The 25113-nt window shown below is 39.5% G+C and overlaps 2 protein-coding genes across 2 annotated transcripts; both read right to left on the bottom strand.

The window, feature by feature from the left end:
- Nucleotides 1–3745: 3745 nt before the first annotated feature.
- slc17a9b (solute carrier family 17 member 9b) lies at nucleotides 3746–17085 on the bottom strand. The gene is made up of 13 exons (XM_061811364.1): nucleotides 16461–17085; nucleotides 14927–15124; nucleotides 13289–13428; nucleotides 11053–11152; nucleotides 10846–10976; nucleotides 10636–10732; nucleotides 9550–9646; nucleotides 9007–9094; nucleotides 8878–8912; nucleotides 8683–8798; nucleotides 6850–6905; nucleotides 6692–6721; nucleotides 3746–6336 (listed from the first exon to the last, which is right to left on the bottom strand). The coding sequence occupies exons 1-13, from the start codon at nucleotides 16595–16597 to the stop codon at nucleotides 6158–6160; spliced, it is 1404 nt and encodes a 467-aa protein (XP_061667348.1). The 5' UTR covers nucleotides 16598–17085; the 3' UTR covers nucleotides 3746–6157.
- Nucleotides 17086–20231: 3146 nt separating this feature from the next.
- Nucleotides 20232–24662, bottom strand: LOC133496100 (glucose-induced degradation protein 8-B homolog). Its single transcript, XM_061811351.1, has 5 exons — nucleotides 24528–24662; nucleotides 24049–24172; nucleotides 23752–23948; nucleotides 22925–23122; nucleotides 20232–21013 (listed from the first exon to the last, which is right to left on the bottom strand). Exons 2-5 carry the CDS (start codon nucleotides 24164–24166, stop codon nucleotides 20840–20842), a joined length of 687 nt encoding a protein of 228 aa, XP_061667335.1. The 5' UTR covers nucleotides 24167–24172; nucleotides 24528–24662; the 3' UTR covers nucleotides 20232–20839.
- Nucleotides 24663–25113: the final 451 nt, after the last annotated feature.

The raw sequence follows: 25113 nt of genomic DNA, 5'->3' as shown, positions 1-25113 counted from the left end.
ACCAACCTGTTAGCACATCTGCCTCACAGTTCAGAGGACCAGGGTTCAAATCCTGATCACGGCTGTAAGGAGTTTACATGTTCTCCCGGTGCCTGTGTGGGTTTTCTCCAGGTACTCTGGTTTCCTCCAACATCCCAAAAACATGAATGATAGGTTGATTTATGACTCTAAATTGCGCATAGGTGTGAATGTGAGTACAAATTGTTTTATTTGCATCTTGCAATTTTTTTTATCGGGTTTTCTAGCAGAAACATTGATGTTTTTGACATTTTCCATCATCTGGCAATTTTTTTCATGGTCCAGGGGTACTGAGGTTGAACCTTCTGACAACTTCAGATGAAAATGTCAATAAAAGCCAACCAGAACACCCGAATCTGATTTGGGGTTAATCAGAGGAACTTTACATGCGTGCACTGAATATGATTTTGAATGTGATTTTATTACCTTATCTTTTTACTTCCCTGTCGAAAACAAACAAACCCGTTAAGTTGAACAAGTTATAGGTAATGTTAATGGCAGCATAACATTTTTTCCCCGCCATAAAAACCTGGCATTTGAACGCAGGTTTGTAGACTTTTTAAATGCCCTGTATCGACAAACAACCAAGTATACTCAGTCTTTAAAGAAACGTTTTTTTTTTTTTGGAACATGGGAGGATGTGAGGCAGACATGCTAACCACTATAATAGCGGTGCTGTTCAAGTCATGCGATTAAAAAAAAAAAAAAAAGCCAACTTGAACTCCACTGAAGTGTCAATGGTGGTGCATAACACAGACATATAATTTTAATATAATATGAGACAAAAACGATGGGCTTGAAGGGAGAAACACACACAGTGTATTCAATGTTGTCCTCATCTGGCCGGTGGGTTTTTCCTGTGGTTCAATATTGTTTTTGCGCAGGTGTGGGTCTCGTCCCTCAGGGTTCTATTAAAACGATGAAGGCCCTCTCCACTTGTTCTGTAGATTTAACTCAGGCCATATGTGTGCAAGGAGGCAAACAGCTGATGGGGTTTAATTGACAGAAATCAACATATTTGGATGTTTGTTTGTATGAGATCATCGGGAGTGGGCTCGGCCACTGGATCAAGTTTGGCAAGAGGGGAACAGAACACACAAAGATGGAACCCTTACACAATGCGTGCCATGTAAAGCTCTAGTGATGTAGATTTTTTTTTTCTTTTTAATGGGATGAGCATTTCAATTCATTACGCTGAGAGTCAGTTGGGATATGGTCCAGCACACCCTCAATCCTAGTAAGGATCAGTGGTACAGAAAATGGATGGATTCAAATGCATTCATTGACCACCTAATTGTATAGGACAGCTGTGTGTTTCCAACTTTTTTTTTTTTTTTTTTTTTTTTTTTTTTTAAGGGAAGGTCCTTTTCTCTTCTGGGATAATTATGCTTGAGTGCACCAAAAATAAAAATAAAAAATAAATAAAAATAAAAACAGGGTTCATACACCTTTTCCAAAGCCAACGTCAAGTTGGACTGTAAATTCTAGCATTTGTAACAGATAATAGCTATACTACATTAGCAATTTCTTGTAGACATTTCCTAATGGGATGAGTGGATGACTAGAGGCTTGTTGCTTTTAATTCCAGTTTCCATCTTTTTAGAGGTGCATTTGCTGTGGGGAAAAATACAATTGTCCTTTGACTTACATATTTCATCTTTCCCAGTTAAAATGAGTGGAGATGCTGTGACAGTACGTAATCTGTTACTTTACAAAAACACCACCCATCCACCCTACCACCAAGAAAACGACAAAATATTGTTTTTTTACATCAACATTTGCATTCTATTCTACAGTATTGTACCTTATAAAAACATATGGTAATAACATCACAAAAAAAATAAAGTAAGCGCTCTGTGCATCATTATTTTATTGCTGTGTAACTTACCCTGTTGTGCATCTTGGCCACCAGGGGATAGCATTATACAGATATAGCAAAGAGATGCTCACAGTTAAACTCAGAAAGCTACAATATTGATAGTCATTTTTCAAGAGGATAAATATATATGTCTGTGACTATTCCGATAGTCTGTTTAAATGTCTTGCTGCAGTGTTTGTATGAATATTAATTGCTTCAAGAGTTATAATGCTGCCTCTATCTATACTGTGTTAGTCTGTCTATTGCGGTTTCCATCATGTATTAGCATTAAGATAGGTGTGTGTGTGGTGGGGGGGGGTTCCTAAGCCTGTTATTTGTGTGTTAAATATCACCTGTAATTTTCAAATTCCCAAATACTTGGTCACAAGTCAAAGAAAAAAAAACTACAGGATTGTACCTCTAAAATTGTAAATTAGCCCACACGTATTTCAGGGCGCCAGGGTATTAAAAAAAAAAAAAAAACACAATTCAAAGCCTTCACAGCCCTGCTCAAAGGTTTGGTTTGACAAAACTAGTGTGGAATAACTTTATTTTGACCGTGCAATTTTTTAAAACACAACTGAACGGCTGGAAATTAAACAGACATCCACCATATATTCTTTTCATTTTCACTTGCTATACACACTAGGCGTAATACATTTTGTCTAGAGTGTGCTTTTCCAGACTTCGTTGGCTCTCTAAGCAAAAAGTGATTATAAAGTAGTGAATATAGTCTTGTCAGACTGGTTAAAAGTAGTAGTAAGTCACAAGGGATACGCCAACAGTGAGCTAATAGGCGCAGCGCAATTAGCACATAAAGCCCATAACTGGCCCCCAATATCACAGTCCTCTAAGGAGCGGCAGACTTATAATGCCTCCTGATCTATTACTACAAAGTGATTAATCCTCCCCACACAATGACCACTTTTCAAATGGGCCTCTATATTATGAGGTGGCCCTATATGGCAGTTTAGTTTTGTGCTAATTAGCATTCAACTCGGGGAGCAGAGTCAGCCCCTCCACTAGGAGAAAGGACAGGAGTAGAGATGGCGACACAGTGAAATGTCATTAACTTGATGTTAATTACTAATTAATGGGGCTATTTCATTTACATGTATCTCTGGCTCTCTGATGGGGTCTGCCTTTAGTGGGTTACTCAAACTGGCCGACAAGTTACGGGAGGGGAGGGGAGGGAAGGGGGTGGCTTTATCATCTCTTGCCTCTGCACTCCGTTTCCTCTCTGCTAATTAAATAGTGGGCTGCTCATCACTGTTATGTCTGCTTTTACGGAGCCAATTTCTTTCAAGGAGAGCGCTCCAATAAGCGGCGCACCACTAAATTGTGAGCGAGGTTGTTTGAGGCATCCATGGTCCGTACATCAAGCCCACCAATATGGAACTTCTTCTTGTTACTTTAAATGAACCCCCCCCCCTTCTTCTTCTTACCACATGGGCCACCTGTTTCTATGGAAACCTAGCTGTTGGGTCCCATGAGAAGGAGTGGGCTGGTTTGACTAGCGTCTGGCCATTCACACATGGGTAGTGCCAGCTAACCACCATGGCACACAGTATCCTGCCATATGGTGCCACCACTATACAGTACGTCCCGCTACCCCAGAGTTGGGGATATTGGACCAGGGTGGCCCAAGAATGGAATTGGGACAAACGGGAGAACCTGATCTAGAGCTGATCCAGCGATTCATTGTGATGTCAGGTAAAGTTAGTTTCCTGCAGATGAGTTGCAAAAAAAAAAAAAAAAAAAAAAGACCCCATTGTTTCACTTACCTTATCACCAACACTTTACTGACTCCTAGTGGCATTGCACAGAAACCACAAGTAGATGCTTCAAATACTGCAGCCAACTCGCAAGTGTTGACAAAATAGCTTTATTTATTAAAAGTTAGGACATGCTTTTAAATAACAGCATATAATTTTAATTTAATAATACTGTTTTTCTGCAGCAACATCAAAACTCCTAGAAAAGCTGTCAAGAACCACACTAAGCAACTTATTGTATAAAGTTTACAGTGTGCAGGATGTTTATGGTTAAGAAAATGTAGATAAGCAGTGGAAACGATAAGAAGCCTCTGAAGAATAGCACATCATTTGGTGTCTCAACAATATAGGTATTTGTTCATTATGAGGTGTTAAAGGCATTTTACATTGCATTAAGTAAGCAAGATACAGCGGATATGTACTTTCAGAGTGTGATAAATTTCCGATAATTACTGTAACTAGCCTGATGCAGTTTTCTATTCCTAACTTTAAACCAAAGTTGTATGTGATGACAAAATAAATAACATTTGCATTGTCATACAAAACAATGTAATCAGTTTTGACTAACAAATGAAAATGAATGTACTGTGCATAAAAAAGGCTATTACAACTGTAATAAACTGTATATAAAGGTCAAGATGACACACACTGACACAATGATCACATCAATGTGACTCGCAAGCAGGCACAAAAACTTGAATGCATAGATTGGCTACTTCAAGTAAGGACCTGGACTACATACCAAATCTTCCAAATGCTACAAGCCATCATTTTCCATGTGCGAATAAAGAAGACAAAAAGGTCTTCACTGTTCTACAAATCTCCCATTTTCTGGCGAGGCGTGCAACATTCATGATGTCAGTGTGCAATGCGTGCACAGCAAAGCAAAGGGGGCATGTTGCGATAGAGGGGGGACATGTTTCCTAAATAAGCCATATACTGACTTGACTACCTCTCCCCAACGACGACAATGAGCGCGATAGCCACTTCCACCAACGCAAGATTCACGTTAAGATGAGTCAGGTCTATCAGGGTTGCTCCAACTGCTATAAGCTTTTTTCCCCTGCCATCTCAACTTAATATATTTATTCTGTCTAAAAATATACTTCTTAAGACATAAAAATATATAAGTTCGGTATTCAAAATAATTATGTGAGGTATTTGTACAGCATGAGACAACATTTTTAAAACAAAAGTATAATTTCAGTAACTTTGGTCTATCTGCTTTAGAACATTTGTTGAGATAGCAAACAGGTAGGATGCACGCACTCATTTTAAGCCTCTTCATCTCACCGTAAAAGAATGTGTAACCGTGGCAATGCGCAACAGTGACACGAAAACACACCCACTAGCACCTCCCACAAATACCTAAAAACCAGGCAGAGGAAACAAACTCCAAACCTATTCTGTCAGGAGAATGCCTCTTAAGGGTGGAGTGAGGTGTCTTGAACTAAGCTCCATTATAACATTCAAAGGGCAGTCCTCATCCAAGGTTGAAAATAAAAATTTTAATCAACATTAGACCAAATCTTCTTGACTATAGGGGAAATAACCCATCAATAACTGATCTTAACTGTATTGGATAAATTAAATATTCAATTTCACAAAATCCATAGAATTGTTAACAATCACTATACTAAGTGATAACTATTCCTGTCCCTTATCTGCAATTTCTACTCTTCATAAACTCCAGCATCCTGCACAAGCCTTGAAATCAAGACTCCCCAAATTGTACTGAGAAATTAAGTCATTTAAAATGTAGAAAATCTGAGACTGTGCAAAAGGAAAACACATTTCTGGATCCACACTATTTTCTGAATTGAGATAAAACAAATCTGACTTGGCAAACGTCACACCCCTGCATAAAGTTTCATGGCTAGTTTTATTTTCGGTGGACTCCTGCAAACAAATGCAACTTAAAGGGGCTTTCAATTTGCAACCCCCCAAAAATCTCTTTGTCATATTTGTTAAAAGTCATTATAACTAGAAGCCTACATGATAAATATGATATGTAAGTGTGTGGTTTCTTCAATATCAAATTAGAAGCAAAGATGGGGCCCAAAGACAGCTCATTCTTTATAGATCATATTCATTCACCAAAAAATACTTTCAAAATAATAACGTTTCAATAGATATGACAATTTCTTTTCTTTTTTTTTGGGAGGGGGTTGCAAAGTCCTCCTTTAAACTACATTTTAACTATGTGCTTTTAAATTATCCATTAAAAAAAATAAAAGACCAGCCTCCCTGAACAGTTCCCTGACAACACGATTGTTTTCTTCTTTTTCAGGATCCAAAGTTGTGCATCTATGTGAACTAAATTAGACAGAAAGTGGTGTGTCGTACTTTACGCGTATGTTCAATGTAGTTAAGTGTATGGGAGAGAGAGAGAGAGAGAGAGAGAGAGTGTGTGTGTGTGAGAAAGAGCGAGCCAGACAGACACACCTTCCATGTGAAAGATACATCTCCTTCTCAGGATTTCCAAGTCCAGTCTGTGACGGAGTACTCATATGTGGATGTTGTGATGTCGTATCTTGCCGAGGTCGATATCGACGCGTCGGGCCTCAGCGAAGGCCAAGAATATGCAGAGGCCCAGCAGATTGACGACAGTAATAAGGCCAAACATGGACGCCCAAGAGCCCGTGGACTCGATGAGATACCCCGAGAAATACACCATAAGGACCCCTACGCACACAATAAAATGTAGATGAGGCCAAAGAGATGAAAGGTCTGTGTGATAGCAGCACATTCCGCGGAGAAAATGTCAACAGTTCATTGCGACTCCCTCGCAGGACCAAGGACTGTCTGTCATTCTGCGTCCTCCATTATTCATCAGTCGCGGACACCGTGAAGCTTTCGTGATGAAATAAACATGACACACAGAAGCCAACGCCATTGAGAGCAAGCAGACGAGCTCAAAGTCAGTATTTTGAGAGGTGGATTAATTATTTGACCAAAGCGGGAGTTTAAAAAGTGAAATCAATCAGCCCGGGGAACAATTCAGGTTTTTTTTATCTTGTCTGAAATGAAAGAAACTCACCTGAGAATGCGCCGCATGTGTTCATAACACCTGTCAAAAAAAAACAAAAAAACACACGTGAATCTTGAGGCTATGTCAAACTTTTATTCAAAACTATACTACTATATTAGAGGTTTTCAATTTATTAAAAATGAAAAAAAAAAATCTTTCAAGCTTACCAAATAATGCCCCTGCACAAGATGGAGCAAGATCTTGAACGTTTACAGATACGCCACTGGAAAGAAAAAATGCCGTTAGTTTATTCAGTTGATGAGTGCCAAATAAGAGCAACAAGAAGAGCATGAGGACAAAGGGAGACCTTCAACATGAGAAAAAAAAACAAAAATACACTAACTGAAAAACGGTGACAAATGGGAGAAAATAATAAATGGATCTTGAGACCAAAGAATCACCAGTTCAATTTCTCCGACTACTTCCAGGAGGAAATCCTGTTTTACTTTTCATTACTACTGTAAAATGAGTGGCATTCAATTTTCTCATGGGCACCAGATGTTTTCACAAAGAAGTGCCACATTTTCATCTTTCTGATAAATCTTCGCCATACAAAAGAAGATATAAACAAAATGTCTGTATTTGTCAGATGACGACTGTTAGACTATGAGAGAATGAAAATGTAAGAGGCTCATTCGCTGTAGGATTGTGCCAATTCCAGTGTGCCACCGGCAATTGCGCCAATGTGCACTAGTCAAAATATTGAAATGCCTGAATGACATTCTTGCCTATTAGTTCAGATATTTTTCATGATTAATCTCTCCCGATATGTTCTACACACTTCCAATCTCTTCTCACTTTTGAAGTGAGAACATTGAAAAAAATACATATATATAATGTATTGTTTTATTTACCATATTTATCGTGCTGTAATAGCTATTTTGCTTTTTTGTTCTTAAATCAATGGCAATAGTAGTAGAATTATCCTGAGAAAATTGATTTTATTATTTTTTTTTCCTAATGTAGCGCAGCGGTCAGTTTTCTTTGTCATGTGTTCACATTTGTGCGATTGTAACATTACTTGGAAACTCAACAAGGTCAACACATCTCTCTTTCAATTTTGACCCATTTTTCCCATTGGGTACTACAGCAGCCACATTCTCATTTTGTAATTCATTTCAATATTGAAATCCATAACAGAATTCCACAAGCTATGCAGTTATTTTTTTAAAAGCTATCCTTCATTATTCTATCCTCATTTATTTATGATTTTTCTGCAACATCACAAAAATAGTCTGAAAATATTATTTTTTGTTTTCGTGGTAACAATAGTCCCCACAAAATGTATCACAAATCCAACAACAGCCATGTTGAATGTGTGACTGACAGTCAGTGGCAGAGGATAGTTCAGATAGTACAATAGTTTAACTAAACTAGCACTGAACAGGCAATCAAGACCAGTGGAATTTGTAACAACAGCTCAGTAGGACTTGACTAAACCTACTAATGATGGCTAGTTTGTGTTTTCAATGTGTGGATCCAGTCGTTTCAGGCTAGCAAACACCAAAGTAACTCGGGTGCTGTCGGTAGCAACACTCCTGGACTTTGCTGTGCGGTCAAATGTTCAATGTTTTACATTGGACTGCGCCAATAAAGAAATTCTTACTCATCAGAACTGTTGGCATGTATGTACCAGCAGCTGTATTGTGTTATCTGTTATCTGATGTTTTTGTTTGTAATTGCAATTGTTTAGGGAGTATAGTTTGTGGTCTATTTATGGTTTTAATGTAGGCAAATACAATCACAGTTAGGTGAGTGACAATAATGTAGGACTAAACCACTGAAAATAGCAGGGTCTGTAACGACACATTTTCTGTTTGGTCACGACAAATAAAATTTTATAACACAAACTCTTTGAAATTTGCAGTTTTGACAGGGATGACCATATGGGATGTTTGTGTAAACTACCACCACTAGATGGCCTGTATAAAGTAAACAGTGCTACACCATATCAACATGTTGAAACTTCAGACAAAAAGATGCGCTCTGAAAAAGCATACCTGTGACTGAAGGTTGTGAGGCCCATGGTGGCTGACACAAACGCTGTGGCCCAAGGGAATGTAGTGTTTCCACATAGAAGCAGGGTAAACGCACTGGAAATCCCCATTGAAAAAAACTGGAAATGCAAACATGCATCAGACGTTTACAGATTGCGGCATGTTTCAAGGACCAGGATGTGTGTATGATGGCTATACCTGCATTAACTTCCTCACTGAGGTTGTGTCGAAGCCTGTTGTGTTGAAAATTGGACAGGTGCTTGAGTCAAACAACTACATTGGAAAAAGTGAGTTCTTCACCGATGGTCGGAGCGTTGACTTTTATACCTTTACTGATGAGATGGTCAGACAAGTAGCCACTAAAGACCGATGAAGGGATTGCCACCAACCAAGGAATGACATTGAACACCCATCCCTGGAAGGAGCCATATTATTACTTGATCACAACAACAACAAAAAGTTTTTTTGTTTTTTTTTTTGGGGGGGGCAGCATTTCTAGTAAAACAAAGCGCACTACTTTCCTCACTGTATTTTAATTCCACAGGAAAATGTCATCTTACAAATATAATTTGATCTTCAATCGTTTGCATTATTTTGATCACAGAATTTCACTTCATTATTGTATTCCTTGCTGACCATGACAAAGAAGGAAGCATAGCCATGGTAACCACGGTACTGTATCATATTATGATGGACAAGTACAGAAAAAACATTGTGGAACCACAACAATGGTATAAACAAGTCTCGGTTTTGGCTTTACGTTTATTTATCTATGTAGTCAGGAAGGGAACAAAAGGTAGGGCATGGTCTTGCTTCTAAGTGTGTTTAAATTATTTTGGCCTCCTCTACAAGTTAAATGGATCGGGTTACCTTAGCATCAGGGAATGTGTCTTTAAAGAAGGTTGGCAGCCATGACAGCAAAGTGAAGAAGGTGCTCGCTGTGCAAAGGTGTGTAACGATCACGGCGCTAGTCAGCAAACGATGCAGAATAGAGAAACACAAGGTATCAATGACAACAGCTATGGACAACACACATTGAAGTCTATGTTCCTTTGTCTTACATTACACCACTGTGATGCTGGTTTGGAGTTAAGGTCAACTACTTCGGGTAGTTAAATATAAACATAAATAATTATCTGAACTCTTATTCTTCAGGCACATCGTAAAATCAAGAAAATCGGTGAGTCGGTGGTTAAAAGTAAGCGAAAATTACGTATAACATAGCATTTGACATGTGGTCAAATTAAGTGCTGGATTTTTCATAGCCAACTAAACAAAGCTCTTGGATTGCCATTTGAAATCCATAACAGTCTGAAAAACAGTGTTAATCTTTTCAAAGTAATGCAACATGCACAAAAAAAGTTCAGATTTAGCTATCAGAGCAAGATATTATTACGTTATTATTATTACTTATTTTTTGCAATATGTACTGTTGTTTTTTTTTGGGGGGGGGTTACGCTGTAGTGTTCTATGATGAAAAATATTCCTTATCTCATGAAATAGAACATATCACTACTGCTATTTATTGTTACATATAAACATGTAGGCCATTAAGTCAGAATAATGTAATGACCAAACGAGTTGTTTTGGGAAGCCCAACTAATTTTAGCTGTTCCAGTGATAGCAACAATGAGATTCTCTTCTAATTATCCTATTGTCGCATTAGATTGCACAAGTGTAGCTCAAAATGGAAGTCAGTTTATAACAAATATAACAAATTGAGTTCCACGGTTAGATAATCATGTAAGCATGTAGCCCATTAAAAGAGCGATCCTGTCAATTAACATCAGAAATTTGGAAAAAGCTGAAACAAAACTGCTGTCGATGTCGATCCTAACATGATAAGAACTTGAAAAAGAGTGCTGCCGCAAACTCTGCAAAGTACTCCACAGTACGGAAGTAGACCTTTTAAACTTACAATGAATGCACTTTTTTTTATTATTATTATTTTCTTACCAGACTGCAGGTTGTTTGAAGAGCCGTAACCAATGCCTTTTGGTCACTTTGGAGTGTGGGCCACTACTTCCCAGAGACTCCAGTGTGATGATGGGCCCTGCAAGTACAGAAGAACGCAGACGGGTTACCGTACAAAAGGACACTGACCTCCTTTTTACCGATAAGCGAAGGCTGTCGGACACCACAGAAGCACTGAAAATCCTCACTTGCCTTCTCCTTTGAGTAAGTATTTCCACATGCAGTATGCCCACATTACTGCCAGCAGACCCGACACATAAAAGACGCTCTCCCAGCCATACAGGTCCAGCATGAGGGAACCAGCCCCTCCGATCACAAGGGTGCTAGGAAAGGTCAAAGGCGCACATGTTGCGACAGCCACCTTTGCACAACATATTCTTTATGTGAAACCTGACTGACCCCAAGTAGGAGCCGCTGCCCACGGTGCTCATGAGGAAGCCTCGCTCACTCTCCACCACCTTCTGAGAGCACAGGCTTGCCAAAGAAGGGTAATGAACACCTGCAATTATTTTGCAAATAAACAAAAAACAGCAGAAGTGTAACCCAAACATGTTGCTCAATGAGTATCTTATTCAATGAGTACTTTGCAAATGAGACCAAGCGCACGTCACGCTGACATATGCAAACTCTACCGCAACCCTACATGAATTGACCCCTCTGTAGAAATTGCATCATCTGCGTACGAAAAATGTCTTCGATGGATCAAACTTTGTGGAAGACCGCATGATCAACTGAATCCATCAACCGGAACAGATAAGTTTGCACGAAGGTAAGCCCTATATTTGATTTTCAATACATGTCTCATATACATGAATTAGCAGTTCTTCGCTTGCATAACATAGCTAAGTGTGAATAATTGACACACTTGATCTGTGTTGAGCGATATTTTGCGATGATCTGACTGCACAAACATGTCCCTTTGTTCGCGGCTAATGAGCTGAGTTAAGCTAAACCGGACTAGCGAGTCCTAAAAGCCTTCGACGTGCACCGAGACACCAATACTGAAGGAAGGATGTTTGAGGGCACTAAAGTAGTGATTGTCGTACTCCGTCGGGACTTACGTAGGTTCGGCACTAATTCAAGAATAATTATTGAGGGGAGCGCGTGACGTTACACAAAGAAAATGAGAGAAACAATTTGTAAATCAAGCCTCGCCTTCTTTTCCTTCATACAGCGGTTCACAAACGGCTACACAGATACGTATACAGATTCTGCACACAAGTGTAATAGGTAACACGAAAATAGGAAACTGTCTATGACAAATTCGTCTTTGGGTTATAATATATGATATTATGTGGCTTCTCGGTCTTCCTCTGACTCTGGAAAGATCTTGCGCTAATATCAATGGTTTCTCCATCGATATCCATGTAAATACCATTGAAATACCCCTCGCTGAAATACTTGAAGCCCTGCTGTCTGTCTTTCAACGATATTTCACTATTGGCTAAGAATGCGAGTGAGAAATCAGTTGGTAAGTTGGACAGTTTCGCTCTATTCTTTTCTTGCTGCGCGGCACTTTTTGCTAATTGTTTGTCTGACGTAGGCGCACGTGCCGTGACGTCACTTCAGGAGGCGTGGTTAAGTGCCCTGTACGGAGGGATCAATTGAGCAATATCTTCAGGGGCCATGTAATCAATCAGAATCAGATTCAGATCATCGTAATCTCCTACACATGTTTTCCCAATTAGGGGTCAGCAATTTGTATGACGTTAGATAAATGTAACTATTAGGGGCATTGCTGAATGTCGTACTAGGGCAGCACCGACTACCGGAGAAAAATTCCTTGTGTGTTTTTACACACTTGGACAATAAAGCTTCTGATTCTTATCGAACTCTTTCCCCCTCTGGTCTAGCAGTCTTTGTTTCCATCCGCACACACAAGCTGGTAAATTGGTATTGGGTGTTGTAGTACCAGTGTTTTTACTAGTACAGATACAGTATCTGTGTATCCCCACCTTTTTGTGAGCATTTGTGCTCATTGTTATTTGATCAAACTTGACATTTTTATCATGTACTATTTCCCGGTCTTTCTTTAACATAAACACATTTTCACTTGCACCTCTACAATCTAGGTAAGGTTCCACTATATACGAATATGGCATCTGTGTACAAACAGCAAATAAAGATCTTTAATCTGAAAGAATTTCTAATACATAATATGGATCAACACCACTCCCACGTCCTCCCATTACACGTAAGGGCAATATCACAAAAACTCTGCAATATTACCTGAAAAAGAATTAATAATACTTGTGGGTAAAGAATCACGTTATAACATAGTGATTCTTCCAAATTTGAACAATTGTCTTTTTGATAACTGTATCCTTATAATGTATTTCATTTTCATGTAATTCTGTAAATTGTGAGATGCCTAATGGATATTCATTATTGTTGAGATCGTGACAAATTGGTTTTATTCTAATCGACATTATCCCGCTATTATATCAGATTGTACAAGTGTAACCAAGAAACAAAGTCATTTTAAGTTCTATAGGACAAATTTTGTTCCATGGTTGGATAGTGAAAACAGAATTACTTGAAGGACCAACCAAACAATCTACTGCAGACATTCACCTATTCAAACTAAACCTCCAGGACTATTCAGGTGCCGTATAGCACAATCAAGTGAGTTCACCTTGTAAAAGGCCCATGAGGAAGCGGGCCAGTGTCATTGAGAAGATCGGCTGGGAGCAAAAATGTGCTAAGATGGGAGTGAAGGCAGTCATGGAGCCCCAGGCAGCAGCAGAGAGCAGGAGGACCTTTTCTCCTCCCACCCTGTAAACGAACAGTGAAGACCGCATGGACTTTAACCTGTGCCTAAGTCTTTGTGTGATCTATGTATAACTTGAATACATTCCATACAGGTGACATGGTGGAGAAAACTTGTTAAGAGCATCTGCCTCACAGTTCTGAGGTCCAGGTTCAAATCCCGGCCCCGCTTGTGTGGAGTTTGCATATTCTGCCCCATGCCTGCGTGGGATTTCTCCGGGCACTCCGGTTTCATCCCACATCCCAAAAACATCCAACATTAATTTGGGACTCTAAATTGCCCCTAGGTGTGATTGTGAGTGTGACTGTTGTCTGTCTCCACGTGCCTTGCGATTGGCTGGCAACCATTTCAAGGTGTACCCCGCCTCCTCCCCGAAGATAGCTGGAACGGGCTCCAACGCTCCCATGGCCCTTGTGAGGATAAGCGGCTCATATAATGGATGAATAGATATTTCGTACATCGACAAAACAGAGTGAATTAATCTTCAAGGAAATCCTTTTCATTGTCATTGTTACAGTGAATCATATCGTAGGTAGGACATAAAACGTCTATCGCAAGATATAATCCTCTTTCATTTATATGGTTGGATTTAGCTTGCTTCTACTCTGGGAATCCTGTAATTTCCTTTCCTTTCTCTCTCTCTCTCTCTCTCTCTTTTTTTTTTTTACAAATACATTTAATTTTAAATGGTAGGCATACTTGAATGTTGAAAAACTGTGCTGATTTCATTGATTTGCTCATTGCAGCTTACGCTATTCCTTGAAAAGTAGTATTTTTTTTGTATTTACCCATCCATCCATTTTCTTAGCCACTTATCCTCACAACAGTCGTGGGAGCGCTGGAGCCTATCCCAGCTGTCAACGGCCAGGAGACAGGGTACACCCTGAACTGGTTGCCAGCCAATTGCAGGGCACATCGAGACAGACAACAGTCGCACTTTTTTAAGATTTTATTATTTTTTTTATTATTAATTTAGAGTTCCAAATGAATGTTGCATGTTTTTGGGATGTGGGAGAAAGCCGGAGTGCCCGGCGAAACCCCACACAGGCACGGAGAGAAAATGCAAACTCCACACAGGCGGGTCCGGGATTGAACCCTGGCCCTCAGAACTGTGAGACCAACGCTTTACAGGTGCTCCACCGTGCCGCCCATTTTTTAATTAATTTTTCATTCATTCAATTCATCCATCTTACATTCCACTTATCCTTACTTGGGTTATGCTCTTTTTCTATTGAAAGTACATATAAATTGAAAAAAGATAAGAGAAAATGTCCATTAATTCTATATAATTTAATTTTTTTTTTTTACATCATGATCATTATAAAAGTGTAAAATTCAGAATACCTCATCTGTGAATATTCTCATTCATCCATGTCATTTAATTCTCAGGGAATTGAATTGATTGCAACTGGACTGTTTCCATCTGTATGTGAGTTTCCAAAAATGTCCAACCCGATAACAGTAAACAGCAGACAAACAATGCTCATCGGTGCTGACACCCACCGATCACTGACGTAGCCTCCAAACACTTGTGTGAAGCAGTAACCCCAGAAGAAGCTGCCCAGGACCATACCAGACTCTTTTTTGCTCCAGTTGAACTTCTCTGCCATGCTGACAGCACAGATGGGCATGGCCACCCGGGCACAGTAGAGGAGGCACGTACCAAGCAGGAGGACCACTGTCCAAACCCTCGCCACCGGCCTGCCCAGGAGGGATGCCACAATTTAAAAACTACCGTATAGTACCTGCGCCATCACGACAGTATTATATATGAAACGTGGGTTAAAAATGGCCCATGATATTTGGCTGTAATTAAAAGAATTTGAATGGGTCAAAATGCTGCTGCTTGCCTCTTAGCTGGATCATATAACAGGGACAGTAGAACTCCTATTTGGGCCTCACTGTTGTTGACAGATCTTGAAGTCAAATATCAATTTTTAATTGGGAGGCCTAGGAGTTCATGACTGCTTATGTACCTGTACTTGACAATTCATTTTGAGATTCTTCTATTTATTTGTTTTTGCCCCAGCTTACCTCTCAGAAGTACTCCATCCTGATTCTTTGCACTAGTTCCTGCTGTCTCAGGCCTCCTGACCAGCTACTTCTGAACTCTAAGCAGTCAGTCAGAGTTTAGGGGTTCTTCTATTGCTTGTCCAAAATGATGGAATGATCTCCTGGGGCACGTCACACTATCTATTTTCAACATTTTTTTTTAACTAAATAAACATTTGGTTTTCAAACGAGCATAGGACTCTGCCATTGTTTTCGTGCCTTATTTGTTGATTTTAACTTTGTTATTGTATAATGGTTATTAAATTGTATATAATTGTCTTGTGTATCGTGTTTCATCTTTTTTTTTTTTTTACTGACAAGGCTTTTAATTCAGTAGATTCTGCTTTTTTAAGTGATTCCAATAAACGTTAGTTAAAAATTTGGATAATTTGATGTGCCGTGAGATATGATAAGGCTGCGATTCCCAACATTTTAGTTTGTCGGTCAAGTGCCATGAAGAGAATGATCCAGTTTTACTTCATTGGTCGGCAAATTACTTCAAATAATTTATCTTTCTTCATTTATCTATGCCAGTGCCATGTAGTAACAGGCAAAACGATAAAAATACTCGGTGAACCGGTGTATTTACCATGAGCGAGATTTTTGTTTCGTGGTGTCCCATGATATATGCATTTTTAACCTCATGTAAAATATGTGCCTTAGAGGTCGAGACTTCACTGATGGACTTCACGTTTAAATGCATGACTTTTCACTTGGGTACATAGGGGGGCACAATAAGTAAGCTAGCCCAACCTCCTAATTCAAATGACTACAGCACAAGGCAACAAAACGGTAAAAACTCAACAGCCTTTTAAATTGATACCGCATGCCATTTAGTTACATAGTAAACAGTTGTCACTACGCGCGTTTGTTTTATTTCACGACAAAGAAACATGGGAAGCTAGCTTGATGGATTGCTCAGCACATCGTCAACAATCAGCACTAAAATGTCCCTCAATGTCTTTAGCGCGATTGCAAACATTACCTTGGCCAGTTGTTGTTGTTGTGTTCGGCCCACTTCTTGTGACCTCCAAGGACTCCAATCTTGTCGGCCGAATGGTTCTCCTTGTGACAGACCAAATCTGGAGCAGAGTTCTTGCCATGTTTTTGAATCACTGCCATTCAACACACCGCCTTGTGATCTGAGCGGCAGCCTCGATTGTTTGCTTTAATTTCTTCCCTTAAGATCAGGAAAGAAAAAGACGCGGCGCAGTTTCGGCGTTCGGAGACACATACCTCGCCGTGTGGAACAGAAAACAAAACAATCTTATGGTTGAGCGGAAACTGAGCGAAGGCGTCTGTTCTTCCTGATGCCTCACAGAGGAGAAATCCACGTGTCAGTTTTTTTTTTCACCGCGGTGTGTGTTCGGTAGGGGGCGCTACACCAGAAAGTGATTCCACGGGTAAACAATTCCTGGCGTACATCCGCGAACTACTTTATGCTATCTATACTGCAATCATATCGAATTAATTCACAGAGCACCGTCATGTGAGGAATGCGGGCACGTGGAATCTTCGCTCTTATGCTGCCTGTTATGCAGTTTGTTTCCTAAACACACACAGACGCACTTTGCGGTTATGTCAAATCTCGGGTTTACCGAGTTCCAGCAGTTGCTGGTGGAGGAAACAATTCCTCACACTGGATTAATTAACAACTACAAAAGCACATGTGGCAATATCGCCATAATGTGCATTTGAGACTTCCCGTGTAACAAAAAAAGAATACTGTTTAATTGAACTACATATTTATTCATTGTATTAAGTATGGTTATGCTGTTAGTCATGCATATTGGATTAATTACAGAGTAAAGTAACTCTTTACCAACACAAGTTAAACTGTGTACTGTTTATCCCCTCCCCCCCATCAATTTTTCTGAGCCGCTTATCCTCACGAGGGTCACAGGTGTGCTGGAGCCTATCCCAGCTGTCACCGTGCAAGAAGCAGGGTACACCTCAACTGGTTGCCAGGCAATCGCAAGAAACATGAAAACAGACAACTTAATTTAGAGTCTCCAGTGAATGCATGTTTTTTGGGATGTGGGAGGATTTGAACGCGGTCCCCAGAATGTAAGCAGACCGTCTTACCAGTTTTCTCCACTGTGTTGCCTGTCCTTTTAACATCCATCCATCCATCCAGCTTCTTAGCCGCTTATCCTCACAAGGGTCACAGGGAGTGCTGGAGCCTATCCCAGCTGTTAAGTGGCAGGAACCATGGTACACCCTGAACTGGTTGCCAGCCAATCGCAGGGCACATCAACACTAACAGCCACACTCACAATCACACCTATGGGCAATTTCGAGTGTCCCAATTAATGTTGCATGTTTTGGGGATGTGGGAGGAAACCGGAGTACCCAGAGAAAACCCATGCAGGCTTTTGCAATTTAAGTGAGGCTATTATAGTTGATTTTTTACAATATCTGCACATGCTATACTTGACATCCATATAAAATAACCATTAGTGTATTGTACCTACAACAGGTACAGTATAATAAAGAGAAAGAAAAAACATTACTCATATGGGATGAAAATTAGAAAACGTATAAATATGTAGTCTGCAATGGACCTTTCTGACAGGTGATCTTGTGCTCCGCCCCCTTTAGCTACATTTACCATGTCCCACAAGCTTCCAAAATGGCGACTGAACAGAACAGGTTTGAAGTGGATTCTCTAACGAATATTCCAGATAATATTGCGGTATGTTTTTTTGCCAAATACGTCAGACTTGTCCAAGAGAGTTCTACAGAGAGGTCTCAACTATTTCACGCAAGGATATGTACACGGAATTAAGATTTTGGATGGAGGAGGACGCAATGTCAGAGTTGCAGCGAAACGTTGGGGATTAATGCAAAAAAGTGTGATGCCTCACAAACTTCATATTGAAATCCAACAGGATAAAATTGTGGAATCGTACTCTGCATGTAAAGCAGGGTGAGTAATTTTTACTTGGAAAGATCACGAGTAATATCATTGTAGTCTTTATAAGTGAGTTAGGTTCGGTTTTCTACAAGTGCATTTGAACATTGATTAACTTAGTCAGTACCGTAGTCACCAGATGAAAAAGTTTGACTTGGCTCGTAATGGAACCCAGTGCTCTGTCTTAAAATTCCGATGTGATACAAATAGGCAAATGGACATTTCTCTTGCATGACGTGGTGCATTTACGTATCCCTAACCCGACTCTTCAGCATAAAACATTACACACTTCATTCAGCAGGTCAGTGATACGCTACCAAAGTGAAAGTTGTTCTCCTGCAAAGTATAAAGCACTGATAATTAAATTCAGTGAAGATACTTCTCCCTCACTTACCTTCGAACATAGAGCCTTGTGTTTGCTGATATTGTTCACATTTAGTTGTACATGGGGTCTTGCGCAAGCCTTAATCCATGGGAGACACTTCGGCAACTGTGTTTTAGGCTTTGGAAAATGAATCAACCGGGCCCCTTGTAACCTAACCGGATATCTTTCTTCAGAATTGCACGTTCCCCAAGTGCATCTGAGGACCATTTTCTTCGTAACATTAACTTTTCCAAGCGCACGATATTGACAATCAGCATTGCTTGTGGGACAATGTGGAGAGAGGGGCATTTCAATCCAGGGGTTAAGACAATGCGCCTATCTGATTGGCTATTATTGTATGAGTGATTGACAGGTCGGAAAAGTCCATTCGCCAACTAGGATAAATGTGGTGGCGTTATCTGGAGTTAGGAGCACATAATGCAAGAAAGTGAGTGTAGGAATAATTGTGATCATAATTATCATACATTTGCTTCCAAAAAAGAAATGCTTTGCTCTGCCCTAGATAACGTGGCAGCCTCCTAGCAGGAGATAGCAAGAACAAAAACATCTAATCATCAGAACTGTTAGAACTGCTGTCTGTTAAAGAAATGATGACCACATGTATTCAGCAATCTTCCACACATGCACACGCACATGAACAAACATGTACACCTTGTTTCAAACTGTTTTGCTTGTCGTCTCCTTTTTGTAACATCCATGTAAATAAGGGGCGTCTTTAAACTAAATAAATAGAGGTGCTGAGGAGAGGATAATCAGAGAGTGCAGTGGTGAATTGTACGAGACAGTTCCTCTCCTCGCGAGACTTAAAACTGGTGTCTTTGCTTCCTTTTTTGTCCTGTTTAATGAATGTCTGATTGGTGAACCTTACAGTGAGTTACATTCTTGAACATACATGAACATCATCCTTGTAACATAATTAAAGCTCAATCGATCTTGGTTTGTGTCAACCTTTCCAAAAGTGCGCCAAGGTCTGTTGAATCCTAAGTGGAACATTTGAGCTGTATTAGCCCAAACAAGACAACTCAATGAAGCACAGCAGTTGCAGAATCATTCTTTGGGGCTGTTTTTCTTCCACTGCAACGCTCACTTTAGTCACAGTGGAGGAAATTATACTTCCAAGTAGCAGTCATTATTGACACTAACACCCTCAGGCTTCTGCCAGAAAACCAGAGATGAACTTCATCATGCTGGATGACAATATGACCCAAAGTACACATGCCTATCAGGAAAATGGCTTCACAAGAAGACCGAAGGTTTTGCTAAACAGTTAAAACACAATTCCATGAGATACCCAAAGGTACCGTTAACATGCATCATCTTGAAGTGTACTGTCTTTTTTTTTTTTAATTCTTTCAGTGTAAAATACAGTATATGCCTTGAGTGAAGAAGGGTTGAAAATCTGTCATCTTATGTGAGCTAGCACTATCCCTGGTTATCGAAGACACCAAACTTTGGTAAAACAGTAAATCTTGCATTTATTGCAAAATAAAATTACAGTGAATACCATAGTAGGTAGAACAAAAGGGAAGCTTATATTTTACTTATGTACATAATCACATCTAAGTGTCGTTGTGTCTGCACGTGCTTAACACAACACATTCAGCTATGAAGAGGAAAGTTATAGTTAACGAAGTATTTTGAAAGAGCCATAAGTGTCTTGTTGTGTCTGGTGTTGTCTGCTTGCTGGCATCTGGAAGGGTTTAATGAGTACATGGACACACAAGCAATCATTTTCACTGAGAGCACACCTTGATGTTCACAGAGTGACAGCCTAATTTAGGCTTTATTCACCTTCTAATTCAAACTTTCTCTGCCAACTGACAGAAAAAAAAAAAAACTAGCATACATGTAAATATGAAAAAAAAAATACTGATTTCAGTCAGTATATTTAAAAGAATACCAAGAGAAATAATGCGTGTTCCATTGAGTAAGAGGTCATTTTGAAATAGTATCAATCCAGTTCAACGTAACAAAGGGGGAGGCGGGGGGGGGGGGGGGGGGGTGTGATCTAACATTTTGTTGGGGTATAAATAGAAACCAGAAATGTGTCCATTTGATGTTTTCATTATTTTGGGTCCTCAATTGTCCCCTTACTGAGGTCTGTCATTTTGGGATACTTCACTTTCTTTTGGTCAAGTTCATTTTGAGCCCACAGCAGCAACTTCAGGAGTTTGGCCAACTTGGGTGTCGACTCCCGGTTTTCATAGTCCAGGACAGACTGATTCACTTCACTCCACACCTGAAAAACAGAAAAATCTTATTGCACTCATACTTATATTATTGATAGCCATGAAGTTCAAGTACAACCTGATTATCTCCTGAAGAAAATAAATTTAAAATAACATTTTTTAAAGGGTAACTTCATATTTTGTTTGAGACAAAAGAGCAAACTATAACATTTTATGGACAGAAGAAAAAAATATAAAGCTTTTTGACAATGCATACAAACAGTATGTTTACGGACAGCGTCATGAAGCGTTTAGGGATAAGAACCCCCTGTCAATAGTCAAGCTTGGCGTAGGATCTGGGGGCCTTGACTGTGTCAGAGGTATCATGAAATAAGGAAATTATCAAGAGATTTTAGAGCACATTATCTTAACCAGTCTAAAGAAAACTTGGTTTGAGGCAAATCATGGGTCCTACGGCAAGCCAAAGATTCAAAGAAACCCAAAAGCACACATTAATGGTTGAAAAAGAAAAAAAATTAAATAAAACAGCCAGCAATGAGTCCTGATCTCAATCCAACTGAAAATCTCAGGGGAGTAGACAAAATGAGCAAAAACGTGTAGCGATTGTAACGGGTGATGTGGAGAGGACAATCATTCAAGGACTGCTTGAGGTATGTTCACATACTTTTATTATAAAGCTACTTACTAGCAGGCAACAACATGTTATGTTGCCTACCAAGCTAGTGCTTGCACTAATGTTTGCAAGTAAACAGTGTAATGTTGACTTATGCTCTAAAGCAGAGATTTCCAACATTTATGGAGCCAAGGCACATATTTTGCAATTCAAAAATCTCATAGCACACCAACAAAATAAAATGCCACAAAAAGCGGATATATTCATTACTGTATCTACTTCCTGCCATCTGATACAATGGCATTTATTTGTTCGATGTCACTATGCCTCAATGCCATAAATAGATGAACAATGACATTATTTCTTATAAATAATTTTTCCAGCAATCACGCAAAATTATATAATTTCCCAGGGCATACTTGAAGAATGCTCACGGCACGTTAATGTGCCCCAGCACGCTGGTTGAGCAGCATTGCTGTAAAGCTTTGGTAAAGATTGGTTAATGTGTCTGAATAAATATTGACAAAGGCAGGCTAAAGTTTTTATATAATCATCCTAGATTGATGTTGAATCACGCTCTCAACCCCCGGTACACATTTGGTTCATGCCTGTGAACAAATGTTGACGATTAAGTATGTTGACCATGGTAAGCACGGGAGGCTATGGGCCAGTCACAACGTGCATTCTATTGCTCGGCGTTAGGGTGCACTGTCGGAGAGTTGTCACGTTACAACCAAGTTGTGTGTATGTAAATTCCGTCATGCTGGAAGACGTTTTGTAACTTTCTGACAAAATATGTCGAGCACAATATGGGGAAGAGGCTGCGAGAGCTAATCGGGCCATTATTGTGGCTAAAAATACCTTTCCTTTTTATCGTAATTTCTTGAAAATAATGCGCAATTTTTTCCAAAAATATTTTCAAAAAGTCAATAGAGCACATTATATTTAGGTATGGATGTAAATAAAAACCAAGACTCTTGGGATTCAAAAAATGTTTCCTCACAAACAGCATGGATGGGACAGAGAATGACAATGGCAGCAAAATGTCCATTGAATATAAGTAAACAATGTGGCAAAATTTTTTAATTCTTCATTCTACTTAATGATATGATTAGTACATATTTTGAAGTACCATATTATTGAGCGTTGTTTTTTTATTAAAAAAACATGTTCTCAGACATTAATGGTATCTCCATTCAATTAAAGAGGGGAAGATGATTTGAGATTTAGGTGTCTTTATTTACAAGTATGGTCATAGCACAAATTAAACCCATATCTCAAGGCACCTCTGCATGGCCACCAAACAATAAGGTGTAATCAATCAATCAATTTCATATTTGAATGCTACCTTTTGTCTCTGCATCATATTGAGAAGATCTCCAAAGGGCGACTCCTCAGGGTTATCGAACGCCAGCAGTGCAAGCGTCCTCTCCATTTCAGTCAGACATTCTCGGCTCTCCTCCCCCTGCTCCGCTAACTGAGACTGGGCAAATTCAAGGGCAGCTTCGGTCTCCCTCAAGCGAATGAGCTCAATAAGATGCTGCTGCTGCAAACACACATGAAATAGATGCAAACAAGTCAAACAGGTGAGCTGGATGATGAGAATTTTCTTTATAAAATTTGGCATGTTCTCATCTTAATTCCTATCCAATCAAAATCAAACGTGAACAAATCCACGACAATTTCAGTCTGGGACATACATACATACAGTACAGACAGGTGTAAACAATTGTCTGATACAGTCATGGAAAAAATGATTAGACCACCTATGCGTCTACATTTTGTTGTTCATTTTTTGACTGGCATAACTTAAAGTACATATTTTGGGCAAATTATAATAAAATAATTAAAACACTTTCCACGGTTTTCTTGACAATAACTGCAATTATTTACAATACAACTACCGTAAGCTTGAGTCCTGTGTATCAAATATGACAAAATACTATGGAATATACATTTTTGTCATGTTCATTTTACTCTTCATGCATTACCATTGCCAGGCATTAGACTGTAGGTGTTGGAAATCTGTCACATTTGGCAGCCCGGGTGATTATGTGCAAAGAGCCAATTGACTGGAAGCCAGTCCTGCCTCTTTATCAAAGTCAGCTGTGACAGGATCCAAATCACTTTAATGGAAAGAAATTGTAAAAATAACAGGCGGATGGATGAAAATACCTGCAAGTGAAAGTAAAGGTAGCGATTTGTATCCAGCAGTTCTGGGTGCAGACTATTGATCAGCGCAATGGCATCCTGGATCTGTCCCTTCAAAATCATTTCTCTAATCTTTATTCTCTCATCAAGGGATTCCAAGTCCACACTTGGCTCGATCCCAGACTCCATTCGGAACTTCTCTGCTGCCTCCTTAAAGCCCTCTGTTGAACCAAAAAAAAAAACAAAAACAAACAGATGTCACATCTTCTACTTTTTTTTCGATCTCCCTTGGTTTGTGTAAATTAATTTTGAGGACTCCACCTGTCACCAAATAGTTCATAATAAGTCTGTTCATATCAGCTCTCTGAATGTGGACATTGTTGAGTTTGTCCATCCATTCGTCCCTTGTTATGTCGTCTGGTTTCTCTGCATAGCTCATGATGTCCTTAAAACATGGGAAAGACAAGTTGCCTTAATGTAAAACACTTAGGCCGAGACCAAATTATTTTGAATTCATGTTGACAACCACTGTCTTAAGTTATTATTTGAGCGATACAATCGTCGTTTCACCTAAAAAAATAAAAATAAAACTGAAATCGCGATGGTCAGGCCTCTGCTAAAAACACAACAATGAAGCCTAACGCTAAAGCAGACCACCGTTCCAAACTAACACAACCTGCGCTTGGTGGGTTTAGACCACCCGCAACCTTTTTGAATGGCTGTTGATGCATATTCGAGAGCGAACATTATGTAGTCTTTAGTTAAAAAGATGATTTATATTTAGGCTCGGAAACCATTACCTCCAAACGAGTCGCTTCTTACAAGCATTAGCAACTAGCAAGCTCGCTACAAGTCGGCGACGGAAGCGTCTTCTTCCTCGCAGTCCGATCTGAAATCTCTGCTGCCCCCTAACAGTGACTTTGATCTATTGCGACACGATCAACCGAATGAATAAACGGGGTGGGGGGGGGGGAGCTCTTTAGTGTCCTCTGCTGTTAGGAACATGGAAAAATCCGAAATTGTCTAGAACAGTAAAACTTACATTCTTCACGGCAATGACAAACCACCGAAAAAAACGTTGTTATTGTGCACACAAGTCTTACCATTAAGTGGTAAATTGCGGCTTGCCCTGACTCAGTCGCTCTATCAAAATTAAACTAATACATACGATTGAATAAATGCGTGACTAGTGACTAAGGACACTTGTAGGGGAAAATAAATCGAATGCATGGATGTATTATTTCCCCTATTGCACGATTTTGTCTTCATGAATCGATACGAGCTGGAAAGTATTAGTGCAAAAGCACTCAGGGAAAAGGAAGAAAAACAAATAAAGCCATAAATAAATAAATAAACTCCGCCTAACTCCTGAATGCAAGGTATTGT

The sequence above is a fragment of the Syngnathoides biaculeatus genome, chromosome 2 (assembly GCF_019802595.1).
Source record: "Syngnathoides biaculeatus isolate LvHL_M chromosome 2, ASM1980259v1, whole genome shotgun sequence".
Classification (NCBI taxonomy): domain Eukaryota; kingdom Metazoa; phylum Chordata; class Actinopteri; order Syngnathiformes; family Syngnathidae; genus Syngnathoides; species Syngnathoides biaculeatus.
Note: the sequence above shows the minus strand (reverse complement) of the source record. Positions and strands in the feature narration are given on the sequence as shown.